We start from the raw sequence: 24,888 nt of genomic DNA, 5'->3' as shown, positions 1-24,888 counted from the left end.
TAATTTTTTTTCTTTTGCTACAAATTTAAAAGATCATATAATTGTTCGATGTATATTTAAGAAACTATTTTAAACATAAGGAACCATTTTTGTCATTATTTCTAAATTCTAATTTACTTTAAGGTCCTTTAACTTTTTTCCTTTCATAATTTTATATAATTTCATTCTTCAATCTTTGTTGAATTGACAATTTATTTGTGTTTTTAATTATTCACAAACTTACGTTAATATGCGGTGATATATAATTGAATATGTTTGTACATGATTAGCATTGAACTTAACTATTACTCCCTCCATTCCATATTAAGTTAATTTTGAGGTGTTTCACACTCTTTAAGAAAAGTAGATTAAGACATAAATTGAACCTAGTTTTCTATTTTTACCCTTATTAACTACTGTCAAATTTATGATTAAAATAACTAAATATTAATTAATCACTAATTCCAATACTAACTAATGAAAGGTAAAATTAGAAGAACACTCTAAAAGTAGTCTTGAAAACTGAACAATTAAATTAATTTAAAAAATGAAAGATGCTTCAAAAATTAACTTATTATGGAATGGTGGGAGTATTATTAACCAAACCAACAATAATATAAACATTGTCTTGGCACATGGTGAACACTAGAATTCACTTCAATAATTATTGTCAAGTTGAAATAAGTCAACTGAAAAAAAGTATGGACCTAGATCTAATCGGTCTAGCTCATTTTTGCTTTGATTATACAAATTTTCATTAAAATATTTTTAATGAAAATTCGATTCTACATCTTATAATTTCCTCTCCAATTCTCTTTCCTAAATCTCTAATTTCATTTTATCTGTTTTTTTTTTTTAATTTTCTGAAAGAAGATTTGATTAACCAAGAAATTAAAATATAATTTGTGTATGTTGATTATGATATTATTGAAAGAGGAAGGGGGTAAAATAAATCAAAGACTTAGTACTTGTTTTGGTAGAATTTTATTCTCATGCGTTTTATTTTTATATTTTTCAATTAATATATGATATCTATATTTAAATGATCGATTTATTTATACATAGGAAGTTTCATTTCAAGAGTAAAATGCTTTTGGCCGAAGAAAATAAAAAAAATGATTCTTAACCAAAGGTTGCTACATAAAAATAAAAATACTTATATCTTGAAGATCTTAATAATTAAAATATTTTCTAATCAAATAAATGCTCAAAACTCATGAGAATTTACATAATTACATAAATATTTCTATTATATTTATTAATTCCCTATAGTTTGAAATAATTGCATTTATCTCATTTTTAATAATTTCATATCAAATTTTAAATCAGTTACATATGAATTACATTAGGTACACACTATATACATGTATCCTGTACAATTCACGTGTATCTGGAACATCAGGTACATGAGTGAGATATGAGAGTGACAAGCGAGGTGGGAGGGAGACGACAGAGGCAGGCGAGATTTGTCTTATGTATCTTAGTTACATGAGATTCATACTAGATACACAATATATATACAGGTATCTGGTGTGATCTGCATGTATATGAGATACCAGATACACGAGCGAGATATGAGAGTGATGGGTGAGATGGAAGGGAGGCGACGAAGGCGATAGAGATTTTTCTACGTATCACACATACATGTGAATCACACTAGATACACACTATATACATATAGTGTGATTTGCATGTATTTGAGATATACAATACGCTAGCGAGATGGGATAGAGGTGAGGGAGATGTGGAAGATTTGTCATGTATCATAGCTACATGCGAATTCACTTGAATATAATGTATCTAAAGCAAATGACACATAATTTTGATCACATATATCTCGAAATACATGTATCTGAACGTACTAAAATCCAATAAGATTTTTATAAATTAGCCTAAAACTTATCGAGATAAGATCCACCCATATGGTATCTGATCATACACTAGTACCATGGAATAGTTTAGCTAGCACAATGAACCAAGAACATAATAAGCTCCACTTCTCCCTATATATTTCTTTTTTATTTATGAATATGAATAAAAATCCTTTAGCAAGTTTACAAATCAATAAATTAAATCAATAATATATAGATTTAGCTCAAATCAATCATAATTAGTTTACTTAGTGTTGTTTTCTTTTTGGAACCGCATGACAATTTACAATCGTTACAATCTTTGTTCTTTCAGATGAGCACTTTATGCACATTGGATAAACCTTCACTAATTATCTACAAACCACATAGAAAATGTAAATCACACTAGATATACCCTATACGATAGACTTGACTCAGAAGACATTGAAGAAAAATCGATCCCAAATCATTTATATGACTAACCACCCTCCAAACTAATTGATACATGACTAATTAGTGTTGTTTCATAAGATTAATCTTTTAGATAATTTATCAAAATAAGCAAGTGTAAAAGAAAATGGGGGCATATTAGGTAAGTACAAGAAAAATGACCCGGATCACAAAACTACTACTCACCACCGTTGATTTAATAGTAAGATCAACGGCTCTCCTTCACGATCCGCGTCACTCCGTATCAACCAATCAAAATTCCCATCTAAACCACTATATAAACCAAACCCCCATCGTATTCTCTTCTCACAAATTCCCAAATTCCTTTCAAAGCATCTGTCAATTTCCCCTTTCTCTTCCTACAATGGCACCAAAAGCAGAGAAAAAGCCCGCCGAGAAGAAACCAGCAGCTGAAAAAACTCCAGTCGCCGAGAAATCTCCGGCAGAGAAGAAGCCAAAGGCCGGAAAGAAGCTACCAAAGGACAGCAGTGCAGCTGCCGGAGACAAAAAGAAGAAGAGAACGAAGAAGTCAGTTGAAACCTACAAGATCTACATCTTCAAGGTGCTGAAGCAGGTACATCCAGATATCGGTATTTCTAGCAAAGCTATGGGTATAATGAACAGTTTCATCAACGATATCTTCGAGAAACTTGCACAGGAATCATCTCGTCTTGCTCGTTACAACAAAAAACCTACCATCACTTCTCGTGAAATTCAAACTGCTGTTCGTCTTGTTCTTCCTGGTGAATTAGCTAAACATGCTGTATCTGAAGGAACTAAGGCTGTTACCAAATTCACTAGCTCTTAATTTTTAGGTTTTGTGTACTACTGTTAAGGTTTGAATTAGTGTTTTGTGGATGTAAAATTAGTTCAATTAGCTTGCTCTTAGCTTATCCTTTTGTAATGAACCGCTAATCATGAATGAAAATTTCCAGTTTTCTACATCAATTTTGCCTGATTTTCCAGTTTTCATTGATTTAGAGTTTTTTTTGTTGATAAAGATGAAATTGGCGGTGTAATTTAGCGTGGTTGAGGAAATTTTGCGCCGGGTTAGGTGGTGGGTGAAGTTTAAGGGCGTCATGCTGCTAAAGTCCAAAATCAGTACACAGTTTTTTCGTGCCTTACGTTGTGTAGATATTTCCTGTTGGCAGGGTGCTTACGATGCTAAAATGCGCCGTTGATATTTCCAATGATGTTTGCTATTTTAATAGTTCCCTAGTAATTTTTTTCATTCAATCTAATTAGTGTGTTATTATTTGGAATAATATTCTTTGATATACCAAATTTAACATTATTTTCGTCTTATAACTATACTTTACTTGCATTTTTATTCGTATTTTTGCTCTAATTCACCTTCATTAATCTTTCCCCTTGTCAAACAACTTGTTTAGATGATAGTAACAAAAAGAAATGATACAATCTATTAACATACCACATCATATTGGTACCATAACTATAATATTTATGTAATAAAAAAAAGCGATACAATTTAATTAGATACCCCTTGTCAATAACTTGTTTAGATGATAGTAACAAAAAGAAATGATACAATCTATGTAGATACCACATTGTATTGATACCATAACTATAATATTTATGTAACAAAATAAAATCATATGATTTAATTAGATACCTTACGAAATTATAAGAATTACTCCTACCTTAATATGATAAAAATATTAGATAAAAAATTATATGATTTGACTATCGAAAAAAAGGAAATGGAGGGTGAACTAATAAGCTAAAGTGCGCCTTTGTGTACCTTAAGCTAAAATACGCTTTTTTATATTGGGTGACATATTGTAATTCTCACCACACTCGTGAACTTTATCCTCAACCTCACACATCTCAACAACCATTTAAACAAAAAAATCGAAACCAAACCAAATCTAAAATATTTCAATCCATGGCGTTGAGCTCAGCTTCTTCTTCGCTAACAAATCTAAGCTACATTTCTTTCCAATACAAAAACCCTAAGTTCTCTACTACCTTTTCCTCGGTTGATTATTCAAAATTTACTACTCTCCGTATTACAGCTGATTCTGCTCCAAAAGCTCGATTTATTGGTCGCCGGAAAGAGTCATTATCCGTTAAGCAGCTTCAACGTCCGCTAAGTAAGCATTTTAACTCTAATTTCACATAGTATAATCTAGTTGATTGATTATTTGAAGCAGCTACTGTTGATGATGTTTTTATTTCGCTATTTTGTTGATTTAGTTAAGTATTTGAGCTTGCCGGCGAGGTATAATCCAAGTTGATTGATTATTTGAAGCAGTTTTCCGGTTGATTTAGTCAAGTATTTGAGTTTGCCGACGAGATATAATCTAAGTTGCTTGATTATTTGAAGCAGTGACTGTTGATATTGTTTTTATTTCGCTAGTTTTTTTTTCCCGGTTGATTTAGTGAAGTATTTGAGCTTGCCGACAAGATATAATCCTAGTTGATTGATTGATTGATTGGAGTAGTGACTGTTGATATTGTTTTTATTTGTTGAGTTTTACTATTTTTTTTGAAATTATTTTTGGTTGATTTAGTTGAATATTTGAGCTTGATAGCTAGTGTATAATCCAAATTGATTGATTGTTTGACTTTTGAAGCAGTGAGTGTTGATATTGTTTTTAAATCTGAAAGTTTTTCGATTGTTGATTACTTTTTGTTGATTTAGTTGAGTGTTTGAGCTTCCCGGTGAGATATAATCCAAGTTGTATGATTTTTGAAGCAGTGACTGTTGATAGTGTTTTTGTTTGTCGAGTTTTACTATGTTTTATTAATTTTTGGGTTGATTTAGTTGAGTATTTGAGCTTGACGGCGAGGTATAATCCAGGTTGATTGATTATTTGATGCAGTGACTGTGATAGTGTTTTTATTTGTTGAGTTAGCTAGTACTCGGTTTTGGAGGTAAGGGAAAAAACAAGTGTACTTAATTCTAACTTCACAAAGTGTTATCCATGTTGATTGATTATTTGAAGCAGTGAATGGTGGTAGTGTTATTATTTGTTGAGAATTTCATTTTTTTTTTGGTTGATTTAGTGGAGTATATGAGCTTGCCGGCGAGCCAGTACTCGGTGTTGGATGCAGAAAGGATTGAACGAGTGGATGATAGTACGTTCAGGTGTTACGTGTATAGATTCAAGTTCTTTGCATTTGAAGTATGTCCTGTTTTGTTGGTTAGAGTTGAGGAGCAGCCTGATGGATGTTGTATCAAGTTGTTGTCTTGCAAGGTAGTATATTGCTTTTTCTTATTACTTATTACTGCTGATTTTCCAGTTGTTTAACATTTCTAGTAATTTATAGTTATATCTAATCATGTTGTTGTTTCTATTTATTTGATTCTCAGCTTGAGGGATCTCCTATTGTGGTCGCTCAAAATGATAAATTTGACGGTATGTAGTCTTTTTAAGTGCCGTTTCTATCATTTTGAATATTTGTGCACAATTCTCTTTAAAAATGGTACGTTGAATTCAAAGCTTTTATTTTTATGCACTGGTTCAGTCATGCTGCAGTTGGATCTATTTGTGTAGTATTGGCCCATAAAGGTGAAAAAATGTGTTTAAAACCAGATTACCTTTTCTGTATGCAACTTGATGCTGGACTCACTTTGATTTGGATATTTCTGTATTTCTTTCTGCGAGCAAATTCTTCTTAGTGGCTGTTGTATGTTCGCATTTGGTTATAAATTGTTTGGGAGTCTAAAGTGGGAGCACATTTTACAGAGAAATAAAATGTTGGTGAGGAGATACCCATAGCAAGATTTTCGTAGTCCTATTAACTATTCATCAATGTCTACTTAAATCCAATCAATCTCTTTTTTTTTTTTCCTGACATGGCATTTGTAAAACAATAGAGATAAAATTAGAGTATATGTTCTCTTTTAATATAATAATATATCCATGGAAAAGGCACTAGAGGTCCATGATCTCTTGAGAACTGCTATGTAATCTTACTCTTGCTGCTTGTGAAAAGAGAAAAAGTTCCTGTTGAGAGGATGAATGCTTCAGTGCTGTCTGTTAGTTTGATGCACCATTAACTACCTTTCTTCCTGTAATACCTGAAAAAAAAAGTTGCATTTGTCATCCTCCTCAAAAGTTGGCAATTTACAGCATAAGGTCGATTACCGAATAATTGCTTCTGCATCGCCTTGGGGAGTAAAACTTGATGTCCCCGTAAGTTCAAGTCAAGTTCGGTGAAAACATGACTTTAGCATGTTGCATATACTTCCACTAGTTGTATTATAATTTGTGTTGATAAGCTGTCAGTAAGAGGTTTCTGTTGTGAACATTGTAAAGATAAATAGATAATTGGCGTAATCATGTAACATAATTGAAATCAGCATGTGATTGCTTTTAGTTTAATGGTTTTTGATGGTGTACCTTGAGGTAAACTGGTCTCTTCTTTGTTTGGTTAAAGAACTTGGTGTGACAAGTTGTCATCTGCAATAAAAATTGCTCAGTTGTGTGTGTCAATTCTGAATTTTATTACAAAATTCTTTTCAGGAGTACTTTGACACTGATTTAGTATGGGCATGCAGCTTCTATGGTGAACAAAATATCTTATGATAGCAAGCAAAGAGACTCACCTTTGCAGCAGCTCACTTCAGATGCTGTTATTGAGGTACTATCTGAGTTTGTCCGTATTGCAATAAAAGTGAAAACATTACAATATTGGTAAGTTTGCATCAGTTTTGATTGACTATTTATGCAGGTTAACATTGAAATTCCCTTTGCATTTCGAGCAATTCCAGTGCAGGCAATTGAGTCAACTGGTTCTCAGGTCCTAGATCAGATACTAAGGATCATGCTCCCTCGGTTTATGGCACAGGTTTGTTCATTGTCCGCTTAACTTGTTCTTGACAGTTTGCTTTCTGTTAAAAAGATTCTTGTACTGTAATCCTTTAAACTATTGTTTCATGTCATTTCCCTGCTCCATCTCTCTAAATGCTAGAGTCCCTTCCATCTCCAATAAAGACTAACAGCTGGTTTAATCTTCTTGTTGTCCTTGTCACTTTTATAGTTGACACTATTATCTCTTCATTTTTCACTATGTTCTATTGTTTTTTCCTTTTCTTTATCACCATCTTCCTCACATTTTCATCTTTTCTCGCCCAAAGAAAATTGTATGACTTTTACTATTATCACAAGTCATTATTAAAACATTACAAAAAGTAACAGACACAAACAAATTTGATTATCTGGTTGTGCTAACTCTATATGAGGCTGCATTAGGAGGCATGTAGCTGCTACTCCCTGAAAGTACTAAGGTAACGTACTGAATCAATACGTCTTTCTAATTGATGGACAACAACCATCTGATTGGATTCACCAAAAGTTGATATTTTAATGTGGATATTCTTCATCCTTTGTTGGACTGAGGAGTTGTTGATATGTTTAATATATTTTGTCCTCCATTATTATTTTAAAGCACCTATTTGACTCATACATGTATTCTTTGTATATTTCTGTGCTTCCTAATGCAGTAGTATATGTGAGATCGTTTTCTTTAGTCTCTTAGTAGGTCCTTCAAAAATTCCTTATCCATCAAGAAAGTTTTGCCTGATAAGAAAATTAGGAAAATAGAGAGACAAGTGTTGAAGACAAAGGAAAGAGAAAAGCAAAGGGGACAGGAAATAGTGCCAAGATTGATAAGGGATGGATAGCCTAGTGGAAAGGGGCGTCTTGCTCCACCTGCAACTATGAAGATGAGGATTCGATTCACCAAGAGGGTATTGTGGGAGAAGCGACTGTGTGACTTCTAGGTAAAGGGGTTTGGTTGTGAGATTTACCATACGAAAAAATGACGTCCTTGGTTTCTGTCTAGTGTTTAACCCAATGAATAGAGTTCTAGCATAAATTTTATGGCGTTCGAGGGGGAAATGCCAATATATAGGACCATAACAGAATATTGTTCTCTAAGATGAACCAAACAATATGTTGTGAGTGCACAAAATTTTAACCAAAAACAGAAGATAAGCTTGTTCAACAGCCGATTTTGAAGTTACCAGAAGGTAACCCTAATCAATCAAAACTGAGTGGATAAGTATGTACTAGAAAATCTTACCCAGTGTAAGCCTTGTTAGAATAGGAATAGGTTTATACAATCCTATTAGAATAAGAATATGTTTATACAATTCTATTAGAATAGGAATAGGTTTATACAATCCTATTAGAATAGGAATAGTAATAGAAATAGAAATAGGAATACTAAATAGTATCCTACTTGGTAAAGGATTGTATTCTAGGGTCTATAAATAGGGTCTCAATGTAATAATGTACACAACAACAATTCAATAATATTCTTTTCCTATATTTCTCACATGGTATCAGAGCCTCTACGAACTTGGTAGAGAATTAAAGAGCTTCCGCTGCCGGCGGGTGGCACCCATAGATGCTGCCCGTCTGGCCAATGATTATGTTAACAAAAGTTGGGTCACCGTGTATCTATCCGGTGACTATTTTCTTATATCTAATTTGTGTAGCACCGTGCTATCATTCCGGTGACTACTTTTTCATATTTAATTTTTGTAGCACCGTGCCATCATTCTGGTGTCTACTTTTTTGTGTAGCACTGTGTCATCATTCCAGTGACTACTTTTTCATATATAATTTGTGTAGCACCGTGACATCCTTCCGGTGACTACCTTTTTTGCATATCTTATTTGTGTAGCACCGTGCATCTTTTCGGACTACTTTTCATATTTAATTTGTGTAGTACCGTGGATTTTTTCGAACTATTTTCTCATATCTGAGTTGCATAGCATCATGTGTCTTTTCAGTGACTCCTCAGATTTGATTTGCATAGTTCCATTCGTCTTTCCGGTGACTCCTCAAATCTGATTTGCGTAGGGTTGTGCCATCATTCCAACCCTACCCGTTTCTTTTTCAGTAGGGTCGTGCCAACATTCTGACCCTACCCATATTATTTCTCTTTTTCAATGGGGTCGTTCCATAAATTCAAACTATCCTATATAATTTATATTTTCTAGTTGGGTTGTGACATCATTCCGACTCTACCCATATAATTTTATTTCTTAGATTGTGACCACTTTTAGCCATCAAATCTAATACTCCGGCATATGAGCATGTTCTGGCTAGTTTTTCGGTGACTTGTCTGATATCAACTCGTCTAGTGATTCCAACATGATCCATATACTTTACACTAGATTTTGAGCACTTACGACCGTTGCATTGTGAAGAAGTCTATATGGAGCAACCACCTAATTTTGTTGCTCAGGGGGAGTTTAGTAGCCTTGTATGTTGATTACGTAAGTCACTCTATGGTCTGAAACAGTCTTTGCAAGTTTGGTTTGGAAAGTTCCAACACTGTAATTTTATCACTCTGTGTTTTATCGGCATTATGCATCAAATTCAGTATTTCATGAGAAGACCAAGCACATTGAGATTGATTGTCAATTTTGTGAAGTCGAGTGATCAACTTGCAGATTTCACCAAGCCCCTCATCAGTCCTCGTGTTAATTACATTTGTAACAAGCTAGGTACATGAATTGTATGCACTAGCTTGAGGGGGAGTGTTAGAATAGGAATAGGTTTATACAATCCTATTAGAATAAGAATATGTTTATACAATTCTATTAGAATAGGAATAGGTTTATACAATCCTATTAGAATAGGAATAGTAATAGAAATAGAAATAGGAATACTAAATAGTATCCTACTTGGTAAAGGATTGTATTCTAGGGTCTATAAATAGGGTCTCAATGTAATAATGTACACAACAACAATTCAATAATATTCTTTTCCTATATTTCTCACATTAACTATGACGGAGTTCTGAGTTTCTGTGTATTGCCTCTCTTTCACATAATTTACCATGCTGTTTGTATTTGTGAATATTGTGGGTGTGATTGTACATTACATCAGCTGAACTCTACAATTACTTCCAATTTTGATGTTTAGCTGTAAAGTTAGACCTTTCCTGTTTTTAGAAATCATGATTCTTAGCCTGCGTGAGAATTTACATCACTATTCAAGTAGTAGTCTCTCTTTAAGATGGTTTCCACTCTTTCGTATTGAAAATCTTGCCTTTTAATGCACTGGGTTTCTTGCATCCAGCTAGTGAAGGACTATCAAGCTTGGGCTTCAGGTGATACTTCGAGGCAGCCTCTAGGAACTGGTCAGATTTGAAACAGCAAGAGTCATCATCCTATGCAAGTCTAAATTGGTTGCTTCTGTCAGTTATAATTGTAAGAGAGCAGGAAGTTCTTTAGTGGAAACAAATATTCTCGGCCAGTTTCTAGCAGAGAATTTGATTTTCTCAACTTTATGCTCGGTTAGTGGATAAATTGCAGCTCACTCCAGGCAAGTGTTCCGGCCAAGCGCCTATCTCGATGGATAATTTGTATGTATTGAATTTTGTTGCCAAATGACATCTTTAAGCCCTGGGGCCTGGACAAATTATTTTCTTGATATATTTGGTGTAAAGACAGTCTGACTGCTGTTTATGTAGGAGTTGTTACAGTCAAATTATCTGGACATGTCTTCTCCTCTTTTGGTGGCGATGACATTTTCTTTATTTATAACAGTGGTGTTCAGACTAGATTACACGCACTTCAACTATTTCATCGGGTATGTTCTAGCTTTGGCTGACAATCATTCCGAATTCCTATGCTGATCCTTTCTCATCAGATTGTGTTATCAATATCCAGAGCATGTTTTGTTTTATAGATCTTTAAAACTTTCATCTTTTTAGTTTTGGAAGACTTCATCATTAGGCTGGAACAAAAGAAAGAAAAATTTCTAAAATGCGTTTTGTATTAAGTTATACGGGGCAAGGTGGAAGTGACCCACGGTGGATATGACGAGGAAAACAAGGGTTGGGTTGAGATAGTTTGGAGTGATTATAACATGAGTTAGGAGTAGGCCGAAGAAGAATTGAAGGGAGGTGATTAAACATGACATGATACCACTTTAGTTAATTAAGAGCATGACCCGAGAAGAACAGGTGAAGGTTGATGATTAATTAGGAGGTTAGTCGATAGTTGAGTGTTGTCGTACTTTTATGGAAGAGTCGGGGGGATAACTTCCTTTACCTTTGTTTGTGTATTACTTTTTATTGTTTCATTTGCATTGTATCTTTTGCTCAATGTACCTTTATTCACTAAACACTCTCTTTCTAGTATTTTCCTCTTTATACTTGGAATAGCTTATGGTATAAGCTCATCTTTAGAGGCCACTTTATGAGATGTGACTTTTGATTAGTTAATGTTAATATTAATCTTGTTCAACTAAAAGTAGGTAATCCACTTTTTTTTTTCTTTGAAATATTTAAGGGACACGTAATGGTGAAGTTTATTACTCCTACAAATGACAAAATCTTAGGATATAGGAATTAAACATGATTTCATCTGTATGTTCCTTTAATATGTAGTCGAGTCAATTTACACCAATCAAATAATCGTTAAATCAAATCGATAATATATTGAACCAGACTAATAAGCTTTACCTAGTTGAAAGTTAAATTCAAATTTGATTATCATTAGACTTGAACATATATATAATAATAAACTTAAACTTAATAAGTAAATACTTACGTAAGTAGCAATATTGTCAAAACTTTTGAACAATAACTAGTCAAGTCAAAGGAAAAAAAAAACTAGTTAAGTAGTTATTGACCACGTTCACTTGGACAATTATTTAAATTAATCACAAGAAAATAGGTATGATCTTCACCTATTTTAGTAATACGTGCACATTTGGACTAGTCCACTTATTGGGATTGGAAATTCGAAATTATTTTAATTTGAATTTGAATTTAAATTTTTTTCCTATGTGTTTGCTCTTGTTGAAGACATGAATCTTAATAATGTATATATCAATCATTAAAATTATTCCTTTTTAGTTTTAAATTTTTATTATTGATATCTCAATCATTAATTATATTGTTTTCAATTTTCTTTTTACAAGCATGTGATGAATATGAATGATTTCTAACTATATCAAAATCTTAATATCATTAAGGTTGTATATATTCAAGAGTTTATGCAAGGATGATATTTAACCACTATTTCATTATTTGCAACTATTATCATTACCATCATCAATCTTCAACTACAATTACCATAGTTACTAATTAGACAGAGTTGTCATCATCGCTATTAGTCACCATTGCAATTATCATATCATCAATCATCACTATCACGATAAACTATCAATTACTATCATATATCACTGACCATTATTCAATCATTGTTACATAGTACTATTAGTTATTACTATTATTCACCACAATTATTAACCACAGTCATCACCAATTACCACTATTAATTTTACTATCAACCACCATCACTTTTTACGAAATTCATCATTATTTTTGGGTAACATATATATCTTTTTTCAATTCTAATAAGCTAATGAACAAGAGAATAAATAAAAGAGAAAATGATACGTTAAAAATTTGCCATCCTCATAAATTCATCAAAAGATGAAGGCAGCAAAATAGTTCTCTTAGACTGGAAATATAAAACAATTAGATTGGGTAAACATTTCGTTGACACCTACTATATATAGCATATGATTCAGATCAAATTTATCTGAATTCTTGAAAACATTACAAACTTCTTCATATCTAAATATAAAAGTATGATAAATACATACAACAAGTTGTTGAATTCTATAGCATCTTATAACACCAAGAATCGTAGATTTCAGGTCAACTCTTGAAAATGAAAAAAATCCTAGCAAAAAGCAATTCATTCCCCTTTTAATGTGAGGATGCGACTTTGAGCCAGTCAAGATCTCAAAACAGATATCGAACACTAAATAGAAAACCAATGAATTCTTCCATCTAGGCCAATGATTTTTTGTATAAAAGTTAGTAGTATATATCTTTTACCATTTACACAAGACAACTTCTTCTTTTCTTGGTAGAATTGACATCAACAAACCTGAAAAATGACTCAATTTCCTCTTGCTCATCAAAAAACTTGAATTCATCAATTAATTTCCTCTTGCATGAAGAACAAGAAGACACCCTTTTTGGCTTCTTAGGTGCTGGTGGACAACTAAGAATTTTTGGGATCAAATATTGAGAAGATTTTGGAGTTTGACAATTAATATATTGATCATCTTCATCATCATTAGAAGAAGTAATTACTTTGATATATGGTAATTTCTTCTCTAATAATTCTTGTGGGAGTTCTTGATCTATAGACATTTTTTTTTGTTGTGTGTGGAATAATGTTTCTATGGGAGGGATGTTTATGAAGTTAGATGTGAATATATAATATATTTATATATGAGTGGAAAAAGAGAGAGGAGTGCAATGGAAGGTAATGGAGTGAGAATAAAGAAAGAAACAAAAGAGGCTTTTGATATTTCTTCATTCTTACACAAACATATGAAAGCATGAGTTCTACCTACCTTTTCTTCTATGTCTTTTTCACCGACAGAGTCAGAATTTAAACTTTATGAGTTCTGAATTTTAAAATAACAATACAACTTCAAATAATATTAATTAGAACCAAAATATTCATGTTTGTCACGTTTGTAGTAAAATATATTATCTAAATTATATACGATGAAATGTGTCTTTTTCTTAAACTCTCTGTGAACGCGTGATATTTTGTGTGGTGAGTTGCCCCTTATTCACGTTTTAGGCAAAAAAAGTGGTATAACTATATACCGACTTTGTGTACCTTTAAAACCGTCACATTCCTCTTCTTTCACCTTTTCAGCTCACCATATTCTCTTTGGCATGTTTACTGAAATTTAGGCAATTTTTATATAATTTTTATATTCTAATTAAAAAAAAAAGGGAATTAGACTATTAATGCTCTTATATTAAAAAAATATTTTGGAAATTTATATTGTATACACCTTTTAGTACATTAAATAATGTAAAATAATATTCATGCTATATTAGTTTTCTGAGCGATTGAAAAAAACTTTTCACCTGTTTTGGGTTATATCAATGAATTGAATTTTGGGTTTTCTTTTAATACCGGTAAAGATTAATTTGTTCATTTATTCAATTTATATAGTGTTAAATCTTTATGAATTAATCCAATTTTTATTTGATTTATCAATTGCCAAAAGGTATAAAAAAGTCACTTCTTTTTTATTATTTGCAATGAAGTGTGTTTTGCCTTTGTATTAATTTATGTGTCATAATTCGAATTTTAAGATTCAAACAAGTATTTCTTTGACTGTATTTTTTTTTTATATATCTTTTAAATATTTTGAACAGTCAATTAGTGTGAGATATCATTACTTTTTGGGTAGTTTTCAAATATGTATAGTTTTCAAAAAATTTAAAGATTCTATGCCTGAATTCGGATCAAAATCAAACTTGTTTGACTTTAGAAATTCTAACTGTGCCACCTAAATTGAGATAGAGAATTAGTGTGATATATAACTATTCATTAGGTCTTTATATTGAAGATTGAGAATATTGTGGAATTGTTTGTTAAATCAATTAATACAGAGTATAAAGTTGGGATATTTATAAATAAAAATGACTTTTGCCCATAAGTAACTCATTGGTACATTTGGCTTGTTTGGGTTCGTTCTGCTATGTTGCTCAAGACTCTTCAGAAAAGCGATTGAATCTGTATAGAATTCTCCAAAAATGCACTATTTTTGGAGCATTCGACACTCAATTATTGTCATTTTGAAGAGTCTGAGCAACATAGATTACATTATGACGTACATTTGAGCTTACCATATTTATTAGTTATCTTTTGCCATGGTTGTGGTTATCATGTTTTTGTTCGAGTTTGAATTTGATCCGTTATTCTATTTTGTTGTTAATCGTAGACTTGACGATGGAGGAGAGCCAAATAGTTTCGCGAAATAGTGGTCTTCTAGCTCGTGTTTTTCAAATTCTGGATTTCGTATACTAAAAGTTTGTTTCCAGTTAGAAAATGGAATAGTATCACGAAATAGTGATCTTCTAGCTCGTGTTCTTCAAATTTTGAATTTCATAGTTCTTTTGACAATTTTTGTAAATGTTATTGAACCTTTACTGAAAATATGATTTCAGTGTTTTGGGCATCAATGGCTCACCCTAGTGCCTTGTCTGCTATGTTAAGAGTTTGCAAAGTTTATAAATGGTGATTTATTTTAATATAACGTTAAGATAAACTGGATCAAATGACTTTCATGTTTAAATTATATATAAGTGTTTTAGATGTTGCGTGCAAACAAATAGAGGTGCTAATATATTTAGGCAGGCAAATTCATCTAAATTTATGTATTATCAATTTGGTTTATCAGTTTTCTGTTTCAAAATACGCATAAACCAATAAAATATTTATATTTAAAGTTAAAATGCTTAATTGCCAATTCAAAAGTGCATAGCCATGTTGCTGAACAACTCATTTGATGCCTTTTGAAAGTTGTATAAATCTTATCTAAATTGGTATATTAAAGTCGATACAAAAAAATCTCTGTCCTTTCTTTTTAAAAATAAAATAAAATAACATTCCAGTTTGTCTCCAGCCATAATTTGATACTCTTTTTGTTAGTTCCCACATCTTGGGCACCATCACTCATATTTTAAAATCATAAAGTCCTTTTGTAATTAATTAAAAATTTTGAGTTTAAATTCTGAAATAAATAGAAATTCAATAGAAGAAAAGGGAGGGAAAATAAGGGGTTGTTGTCATTAACGATGATGATGTTTGGAGCTCAAACTATATAAATGAAAAAAATTCTTGATAGAGCGTTTCTTCTATAATAGATTGTAATCGTAAATTTGAACTATTCAAATCAATAAATCTTATTGTCGAGATATTAAATGATTAAATTCAACAAAAGGTGTCCATGATTTATTTTTATTTTTCAATTAATTTTTCACGAAAAATCATATATATATATTTGGAATCCGACCAATCGAAATTCTTTTAATGAAGATAAATGCAAATATAACTTTCATCGTATGAAATCCTAATTTTTCTGCAGAATTGGATTGCAAATTATGTGGTCCAACAACTATATTTGAATATGTCATGTTTCTTTCTACTTTTTATGTTTTCGCTTTAAAGATATTTTTACAATAATATTTGAACCGCAAATTACGAATTCGACAGAATAAAATAGCTTTAAATCAAACTCTATATTCATATTAAGAATTCTACTTAATATATATAAACTATTATTCCTGACCTAATTATTATTTAAATTTAAAATTATGAATTTATCTCTTGTATTTTCACGTGTCAATACATTTCAACAAAATATAATTCTATTTTTTTCTTCAAAAAAAGAATAGGAATAAAATAGTGGAAAACTTTGCAATCGTCAATTTTGAAATTAGAAGGGGCCACACCTCATTATTAAACATTACATTTGATATCATCAATCATGGGCTTCAAGTGTAATGTTTATAATAATAATAAGGTATGACAAATTAACTTGGAGAAAATGACCATAAATGATAATATAAAATAAGATAATACTATTGTAAATAAATAATTGTGTTTTAGAAAAGAGGTCTTGAATTCGAGTTCTCTTGAGTACGGAGTCACCTTTGTTAAGAGCATTTTATCCTCCAATGTGAAATTCTCTCACGCAAATCCAAATTTAATCTGACTCCAATATAAGTATCAAATATCAGATGAGAAATTAAAATTTACTGAAAAATTATATAGTTAATCTTATAATTAATTTGAGATTGAAGTAAACTTAATTAATTGCTTGATCTTATTATTTATTTAAACTTAGAAGAATACGACATAAAACGTATTTAGTTTTGTGGAGGGGGTTAATGCAAGTGTCAATTAATTGTGTTCAATGATTAATTGTTTTATGTCAATAAATGCCTTAATGTTATATGGTACAACAATAATAATATATCAAAAAAAATTCCAACATAATATATACACAATTTTATATATTTCCAAACATGAGATCAATCAAATTATAATAAAACAAGATCCATATTATTATATCTTTTAATTTCTTAGTTATACTTTAAGGTTATTCATATACTTAGCGTTAACAAATAGTTTCATATTTTCCTCAACTTTAACATTGTTGCCACATTAAGTATCAAGAAAAATCATAATGTCTCAAGCTTAAATTACAACGAAAATACAAAATAATAATCAACGTACACAAAAACTAATTTGAACCTTACTATCACAACGTACAATACTTCAAGCAAATCTTTATCTTTTCTGTCCTTAATTACAAGTATTGAATTCGAACTTTGAGTATGAAACAAATTCTGATAGAAACGTCACTTTTGAAATGGACCATACAGTGGACGTTTCAAATTTTATTGGAACTTCAATATGGACATCGAGTATCGAGTGGAAAATAGTAAAAGTATGTGTGTTTTATAATGACAAATGAAGACAACTCATCATTCAAGAAAAACAACTCCCTTGCAAAAACAGAGAGAAAGAACTATGTGAGAGAGAAACGCAAATCACAACCAAAAGAGCAAATCAAATCAAAAATCTTCTCAAAGTCTCCATTTCTCTCTCAATTTTCTTCAAATACATAACAATTCATCAAGACCCACGAAGAAAAAGAGAAAAAATCTCGGATGTTGGTTAATTTTTTTGTATTTTCTCTCACATCACGTGCATAGCACGTGCCTAACGAGATCTCGCTGGCGGCGACCGGAGATACTTTCCGGCGACATCTTTCACCTTCTTTGTTAATGGGTTCTAGTCCAATTGTGGTTTCCGGGTCTTCAGGTACGAGGAACCGACCCAATAACAAGAGCAAGAATGATCCGTGTGTTAGCTCTTCTGGGTTTGTGTATTTACTTGTGTCGTTTGTAGCTTTGGGTTCAATTGCTGGGATTTATGTTCGGTTTATGATGACCCCAAATGTCCATGCGAGTATCTCTTCAATAGGATGTAAAGAGGATGATGAGGGTTCTTGGTCAATTGGTGTTTTCTATGGTGATTCTCCTTTTTCCCTCAAACCCATTGAAGATGTAAGTCTTTTGTTTTTGTTTTCATATTGTATGATTTGTTCTTCTGTTTGTTATTTTGCTGAATTTTGGGTAAATGGGGTTCTTTTTTGGCTTATGGTGATGTTAACTGCTTGTTCTTGTTGGGTTTCATTTTGGCTCAGATTCAGTTTTGTGTTTGAAATTTGAATGTTTTGAGGTTTTGGGTTAGATGGGTATTTGTTAAATGGGCAATTCCTTGTGATTAGTTTGAATATGATTGGATTTCCTGGATGGTTGCATATAGAGATGAGTGTACTCTATAACCTTTTGCTCAAAGTTTAAGCCTTCCATTTTGGCTCAAAGTTTCAGTCTTGTACTGTTTTGGTTTGAATTTTGAATCTTTTGAGGTTACGGGACTATCGGGTACTTGTTAATGGGAAATTCCTTGTGATTAGTTTGAATATTGTTGGAAAATTTCTGGATGGTTGCACTTAGAGTTGAGTGTACTCTAACTTTTTGCTCAAAGTCTTCTGCCTTTCATTTTGGCTCGAAGTTTTAGTTTTGTACTGTTTTGGTTTGAATTTGAATCTTTTGAAGTGATGAGATTTTCGGGTACTTGTTAAATGGGCAGTGATTGATTTGAATGTTAGAAATTTCTGGATGGTTGCACATCGAGATGAGTGTACTCTATAACTTTTTGCTCAAACTTTTATGCCTTTCATTTTGGCTCAAATGTTGGTTTGTTACTGTTTTGGTTTGAATTGGATCTTTTATGCTTCTAGAGTTTGGGGTGTTTGTGAAATGTGCAAATCCTGGTGATTATTTTTGGAAAGTTTCTTGACGTTGCGCATAGAGATGAAAGTTCACTCTTAACTTTTTGCTCAAAGTTTGATCTTTTTTAAGGCTTAAGGTTCTAGATTTCTTGTAATTTATTGTAATATGACTTTTGTGTCTGGAAATGTTTGGCAGATGAATATATGGAGGGATAAGAAAGCGGCATGGCCAGTAGCCAATCCTGTAATCACCTGTGCTTCAGCCTCTGTGGCTGGGTTTTCCAGTAATTTTGTTGCTGACCCCTTTCTTTATGTTAAGGTAATCTTTAATTCGTTGATTATTGACTGGTTGTAGTAAGTAATCACTAGTAAATGTTATCCCGGAGTAAATTGCTTTTGTAGATTTTATGATATGTTATTAAAATGAAGCATCTTTAGCTTTATTTATCATGTAATCAAGTTGGTGAAATGATGGATAAGTATCATTGATGAGACCTGTCTGGATGAGGATTTAACATTAATCCTCTATAATTATTAGCATCTTATAGTTAGTTGATGTGACATTATGGAAGGGATGGGTAGTATTTCTAATTACTGTAAGTGCGTTGAGGGGGAATTGATTAGTTAGGATGGGAAATGTTGATGGTTGTTTCTTACCAATATTCTCTTGGCTCTTTCTTGTGTTTCTTTCCTCGGCTATATTTTACATTTATCCTGCTGTGAGTATACCTAGAAGGAGAAGTATCCAAATTTTAAATTATAGCCGAATGTATCCAAGGCAAGGTTTCAATCTCATTAAGTCCTCATCCTTCCTGTACATTGTAATGCTCTGTTGTTGACCAGTCTATCTCATAACCGCAGCAAGTCATGAGAATCCAAATTGTGGGATGCCATTGTTTTTTCTTTATTTCTTTTTTTGTTTAACTGTTTGGTGCCTTGAACTCGTTAACCTGACTAGTTGAGATTTGCACTGCGTAGTGTCCTTAGTACATATAAATATCAGCAAAATAGTATTTTTATACTACTCCTTGTATACAGTAATTACTATATTTTACCTACTTTAATACCTCAACCAAACACTGAAAGATGATCCAGAAAATGATTCTCTTTAACTCCATACCATTGGCACCCTTCTGTTCCACTCATTTCATTCAAGCAACATAGGTAGTTCTTGTCGATGGTTTCTCTTTTAGTCCACCAACATAGAGCTTAAAAAGGAATTAGATTTAAACTGATACCTATTCGATTATGGGTGCGCTTTTACAATTGAGTTTGTGGGTTTCAAATCCCTTGTATGTGTTGCTGATTCTTATAAAAAAAATAAGAATAAAAATACAGGCTTGATTAGAATATTAACCGTTAGAAGCAGGACTGTTGAGTTTCAGTAATGCAATTGGGTGTCGGCCCCATAATATTTTGCATATGAGAGTAACATCACACATATGACATGTATGTTTGGTACTGTGCGATAGTTATGTTTGAGTTTCTTTCTTCTTGGTGTTTGGTTGTGCTGGAAGTTGAAGCCTAGAATATTTAGATTTCTCTACTTCTCTGCCTACAGGATCTTGATTATTTTTGTTGTTTTTTGTTTGTAAAACCTAAACTTTGAACTTCTTTTGCATTCCGATCTGGTGTGCGACATCCTTAATCTGAGGTTTGATGATATAATTCAGGGAGATGTCTTTTACCTGTTCTTTGAAACAAAGAATTCAATTACAATGCAAGGGGATATTGGAGTTGCGAGAAGTACTGATAAGGGAGCATCATGGGAGCAGTTAGGTATTGCTTTGGATGAAGACTGGCATCTGTCCTATCCATATGTCTTTGAATATAATGACAATGTAAGTTCTTGGTTACGTGAACAATTTGCATTTCATATAACTCAATTTCATCTGTAACAACGTTAGACTTGTTGTGTAAAAATCATAATAATGAGGTTGAAGGTGGAAATAGAGGGGCCAGAGGGAAGAGAAGGATATTCAAACACTGGATATGTGAGTAATGTGTGCAGGGCTCATGATAGCATGTGTGAATATTCATATTCATTTGTATACTTGACGCTTATTAATTGATTAAATCCTCCATCAGTAGAACAAAACTCATAAATTTACTATGTGCCATCTTACTAGAATTTCGTACAGTACTGATACCATGTAATGCTATAGATGATTATGCTCTTATATGTCTTGATTATGTAAATATTGGAGATATTTTTGGACAGCGCCAAATACAAGAGATACACAATTTTCTACTCTTTGTTTCAATTTGTTTGTCTAGTTATGATTTGGCACAGTGTTTAAGAAAGTAAAGAGGACTTTTGAATTGGGGTCTTAAAACAAATGACATGTAAAATGTACCAAAATACCCTTTAATCTTGGGGTTCTAAACTAGAATTAAGGAGTTTCAAAAAAAGGAATGAGACATTCTTTTTGAAACGGACTAAAAAGGAAAGTAAGGCAAAGAAATTGCAACGAAGGGAGTGTTACTTAATTTTCATTCTTCTTACATTTTTCTTACCAGCAAATATGAATCTTGGAAATCATTATTTTTGGTTGCTTACAGCTAACATTTAGGTCTATTTTGCTTTGACTAGTGATTAATATTTTCATCAATTGTATTATTGTCTACAGATATATATGCTGCCTGAGGGCAGAGCAAAAGGACAACTTCGTCTTTATCGAGCTGTAAATTTTCCCATGAAATGGACACTGGAAAAGATCATAATGAAAAAGCCGCTTGTTGATTCATTTATCATTCCACATGATGGAAAATACTGGCTATTTGGTTCAGATCACAGTGGTATTGGTGCACAGTATAATGCTCAGTTGGAAATATGGTACAGTAGGTCACCGCTTGGTCCTTGGAGACCACATAAGAAAAATCCAATCTATAACACAGATAAGAGCATGGGAGCCCGAAATGGAGGTAGACCATTTTTATTTGATGGTCATCTTTATCGTGTTGGCCAAGACGATGGTGAAACATACGGGCGGAGGGTACGCCTCTTCAAAATAGAAGTTTTGACTACTGATAGGTTCGAAGAAGTTGAAGTCCCAACGGGCCTTAAAGAGTCCATTAAGGGAAGAAACGCCTGGAATGGTGCTCGCAGCCATCATCTTGATGTGCAACGATTAAGCTCCGGAGAGTGGGTTGGAGTTATGGATGGGGATCGAGTGTCTTCAGGTGATGCAAGTAGACGGTTTCATTTAGGTTGTGCGTCAGTCTTAGGTGTGGCAGCCCTGGTTATACTGTTCGGTGTGTTACTTGGAGCTGTTAAAGGTTTAGTTCCCCTTAGTTGGTGGCCGCATAATGTTGGAAAGAGGAGTGATGCTTCATTGGATTGGGAAAGATCGAGCTTGTTCTATTCTAGAATGAGACTATTCTGCAGCCACTTGAATAGAGCAAGCTCATCACTCCGTGCCAGAATAAAACCAAACTCATGTAGTGGAAGCTTGATTCTTACTTTAATATTTTTGGTAACGGTGGTCTTAATGTGTACTGGAGTTAATTACATATATGGAGGTAGTGGTGCGCATGAAGCTTACCCGTTGCATGGTCAGTACTCTCAGTTCACTTTATTAACAATGACCTACGATGCACGGATCTGGAATCTGAAAATGTATATCAATCATTACTCAAGATGTTCTTCAGTGCGCGAAATTGTTGTAGTGTGGAATAAAGGACAACCTCCAGAATTGAGTGAATTTGATTCTGCAGTGCCAGTAAGGATTAGAGTGGAGGAAAGAAACTCACTAAATAATCGATTCAAGGTTGACCCTTCCATAAAGACAAGAGCCGTTCTTGAGCTTGATGATGACATTATGATGCCTTGTGATGACGTTGAACGAGGATTTAAGGTATGGCGTGAGCATCCTGAGCGAATTGTAGGGTTTTACCCCCGACTAGCAAATGGTAGCCCGTTGAAGTACAGGGCTGAGAAACACGCTCGGAAGCACAATGGATATAACATGATTCTGACTGGAGCAGCCTTCATGGACACTAAAATGGCTTTTGAAATGTACTGGAGCAAAGAGGCAGCACCAGGTAGAGAAGTAGTAGACAATCTTTTCAACTGTGAGGATGTGTTGTTAAACTACCTGTACGCAAATGCAAGCTCTTCAAATACAGTCGAATACGTGAAACCTGCATGGGCAATCGATACTTCAAAGTTCACTGGTGTCGCGATTAGCAAGAATACGCAGATTCACTATGGCCTTCGGAGCAGTTGCCTTCAAAAATTCTCTGAAATGTATGGAAGCATAACCAATCGTAAGTCGGAATTTAACCATCGGATGGATGGTTGGGATGTATAGCTAGAAGAAAATTCTAACACCAGATTTGAAGTTAGCAGTTTTTTTTCTTCTTATTTTTCAATCTTTCTTGTTGGTATAATTTTTGGTTTTGATGATTCGTAAGCGTTTCTTTATCCCTCCTGTTGTGAATTTTTGTAAGGGGAGGGACTCTTGTTGTAAGCTAGTTTTGTCAGTCTCAGATGCACTTTTCACTTAAAATTTCTTGTTTAAATGCACATATTTGATATTGATACTACTTCTTTGTCATCCTTCTATCAGAAAGAAAATTTTTTGTTGAGATTTTTTTCTTTCAACTTGTTTCTTTAGGAAGAAGGCAATCATTCATAGGACGAGACGTTAAAGATGAATTTTTGGTAAGTAGATTACCTTGCCTTTTAAGGAGAACAGTTAGAGGTTGGAAACGATGCTGATATCAAACAGTTAAAGAATTCTCCGTTTGCTTCAAAATTGCCAGCCTATTTGCTTTGGGCCGAAGTGTAAGTAGCTCGCAAAGAGGGAGTTCCCTTACTGGTACCAATAGATAGAGCTACTAATAAGATAACCAAAAGTGATTTTTGGAGAATATGGAATCATATCTAATGATATGGAATCATGAGATGAAATCAACGTAAAATCGCATATTCAAACGTTGATTTTATATTACAATTCCATATTGTGATATGGTATCGCATAGAACGCCTACTAAATATAATGAAGCAGAAATTTTATTAGACTAAAATAACATTTGTAAGAAAATATTGGGGGTCTTAATTAACAAATTAGACTTATTTCGGTGTCAATTCCAATTTCCAAAGTATAGTCGGAGAAGGATAACAGTGACGGCGAATTTGTTTATAAATATTTCACCGGCGAGTTTGTTTGTTTGTTTGTTTTCCGATGGGTGAAGAAAAAATAGTTTATTTTCCGGTGGATGAAGAAAACACAGTTTCTTTTCCGGTGGACGAAGTAAACGAAGTTTATTCTCCGATGAAGGAAAAAATATATGTTTGTTTTCCGATAAACGGTGGAGGAGAGGAAATTGTTGTATCTCCGAGGAGCCGATATGATATGACAGCATTTGAGATTTGGGGATGTATTAGTTGTATATATAATGGTCGATTAATCCGTAAGTCTTCTCTAATTTGTGAATTAGGGTTTGCTAAAATTTGGAGATTGAAAACAAAAAATTAAGTCTTTTCAATAGTTGAATGAATGCCTTTGTGAAAATCGATGCTGAATTGTTGATTTTTTCTTTGTTTCAGCGGAGTTGTTGTGGTGGGTTTTTAGTAGCTTTCCGCCCTATAGTTTGAGTATTGCGTTCAATTATTTCATGCCTATTCCCATTCATATGGTAGTAATCTTCTGTGTGGCCAACCTTTTCTACATTACACTTCAAGCCATTGTCCTGCTCTACCCTTTGTTGAACAATTATTGGTATCCCTACAAAACTCAATTCCGATCAATAGGTCCCAAAGGGAAGTTTATGATCGACATCATTCCCGCTCTAACTGCTGCAGCTTTGAGTTTGAATTTGTTGAATGATGCGGACGATAAGGGGTTATGGCACTTTCTAGAGTTTAATTATGGATATATCTTTCTGCTGTTTGGCTGCACGGGATATTTCTACCTTATTTCTCACTTTATGCGTAGAGCGTATGATATTAGTGGAAAGGACGTTATGTT

At 33.0% G+C, this 24,888-nt stretch overlaps 3 protein-coding genes across 4 annotated transcripts; all 3 read left to right on the top strand.

The window, feature by feature from the left end:
• Nucleotides 1-2,592: 2,592 nt before the first annotated feature.
• On the top strand, nt 2,593-3,219 carry LOC125819592 (histone H2B.3). Its single transcript, XM_049499048.1, has one exon. The coding sequence runs from the start codon at nt 2,644-2,646 to the stop codon at nt 3,085-3,087; it is 444 nt and encodes a 147-aa protein (XP_049355005.1). The 5' UTR covers nt 2,593-2,643; the 3' UTR covers nt 3,088-3,219.
• Nucleotides 3,220-4,116: 897 nt separating this feature from the next.
• Nucleotides 4,117-10,829, top strand: LOC125819589 (uncharacterized). Of its 2 annotated transcripts, XM_049499044.1 has the most exons (7): nt 4,117-4,393; nt 5,310-5,500; nt 5,617-5,662; nt 6,808-6,890; nt 6,981-7,097; nt 10,346-10,463; nt 10,582-10,631. In XM_049499044.1, exons 1-6 carry the CDS (start codon nt 4,186-4,188, stop codon nt 10,415-10,417), a joined length of 717 nt encoding a protein of 238 aa, XP_049355001.1. In that variant the 5' UTR covers nt 4,117-4,185; the 3' UTR covers nt 10,418-10,463; nt 10,582-10,631. The 2 variants fall into 2 exon arrangements, with proteins under 2 accessions (XP_049355001.1, XP_049355000.1); XM_049499043.1 differs by having other exon boundaries at nt 10,346-10,829.
• Nucleotides 10,830-17,731: 6,902 nt separating this feature from the next.
• Nucleotides 17,732-23,448, top strand: LOC125819574 (glucosamine inositolphosphorylceramide transferase 1-like). Its single transcript, XM_049499024.1, has 4 exons — nt 17,732-18,182; nt 19,110-19,232; nt 20,587-20,754; nt 21,544-23,448. The coding sequence occupies exons 1-4, from the start codon at nt 17,901-17,903 to the stop codon at nt 23,224-23,226; spliced, it is 2,256 nt and encodes a 751-aa protein (XP_049354981.1). The 5' UTR covers nt 17,732-17,900; the 3' UTR covers nt 23,227-23,448.
• The last annotated feature ends 1,440 nt before the right edge of the window (nt 23,449-24,888 follow it).

Source organism: Solanum verrucosum, unplaced genomic scaffold, assembly GCF_900185275.1.
Source record: "Solanum verrucosum unplaced genomic scaffold, falcon-dt-bn FXZP01000255.1, whole genome shotgun sequence".
In the NCBI taxonomy this organism is placed as follows: Eukaryota; Viridiplantae; Streptophyta; class Magnoliopsida; order Solanales; family Solanaceae; genus Solanum; species Solanum verrucosum.
This window is presented reverse-complemented; position numbering and strand designations above follow the sequence as displayed.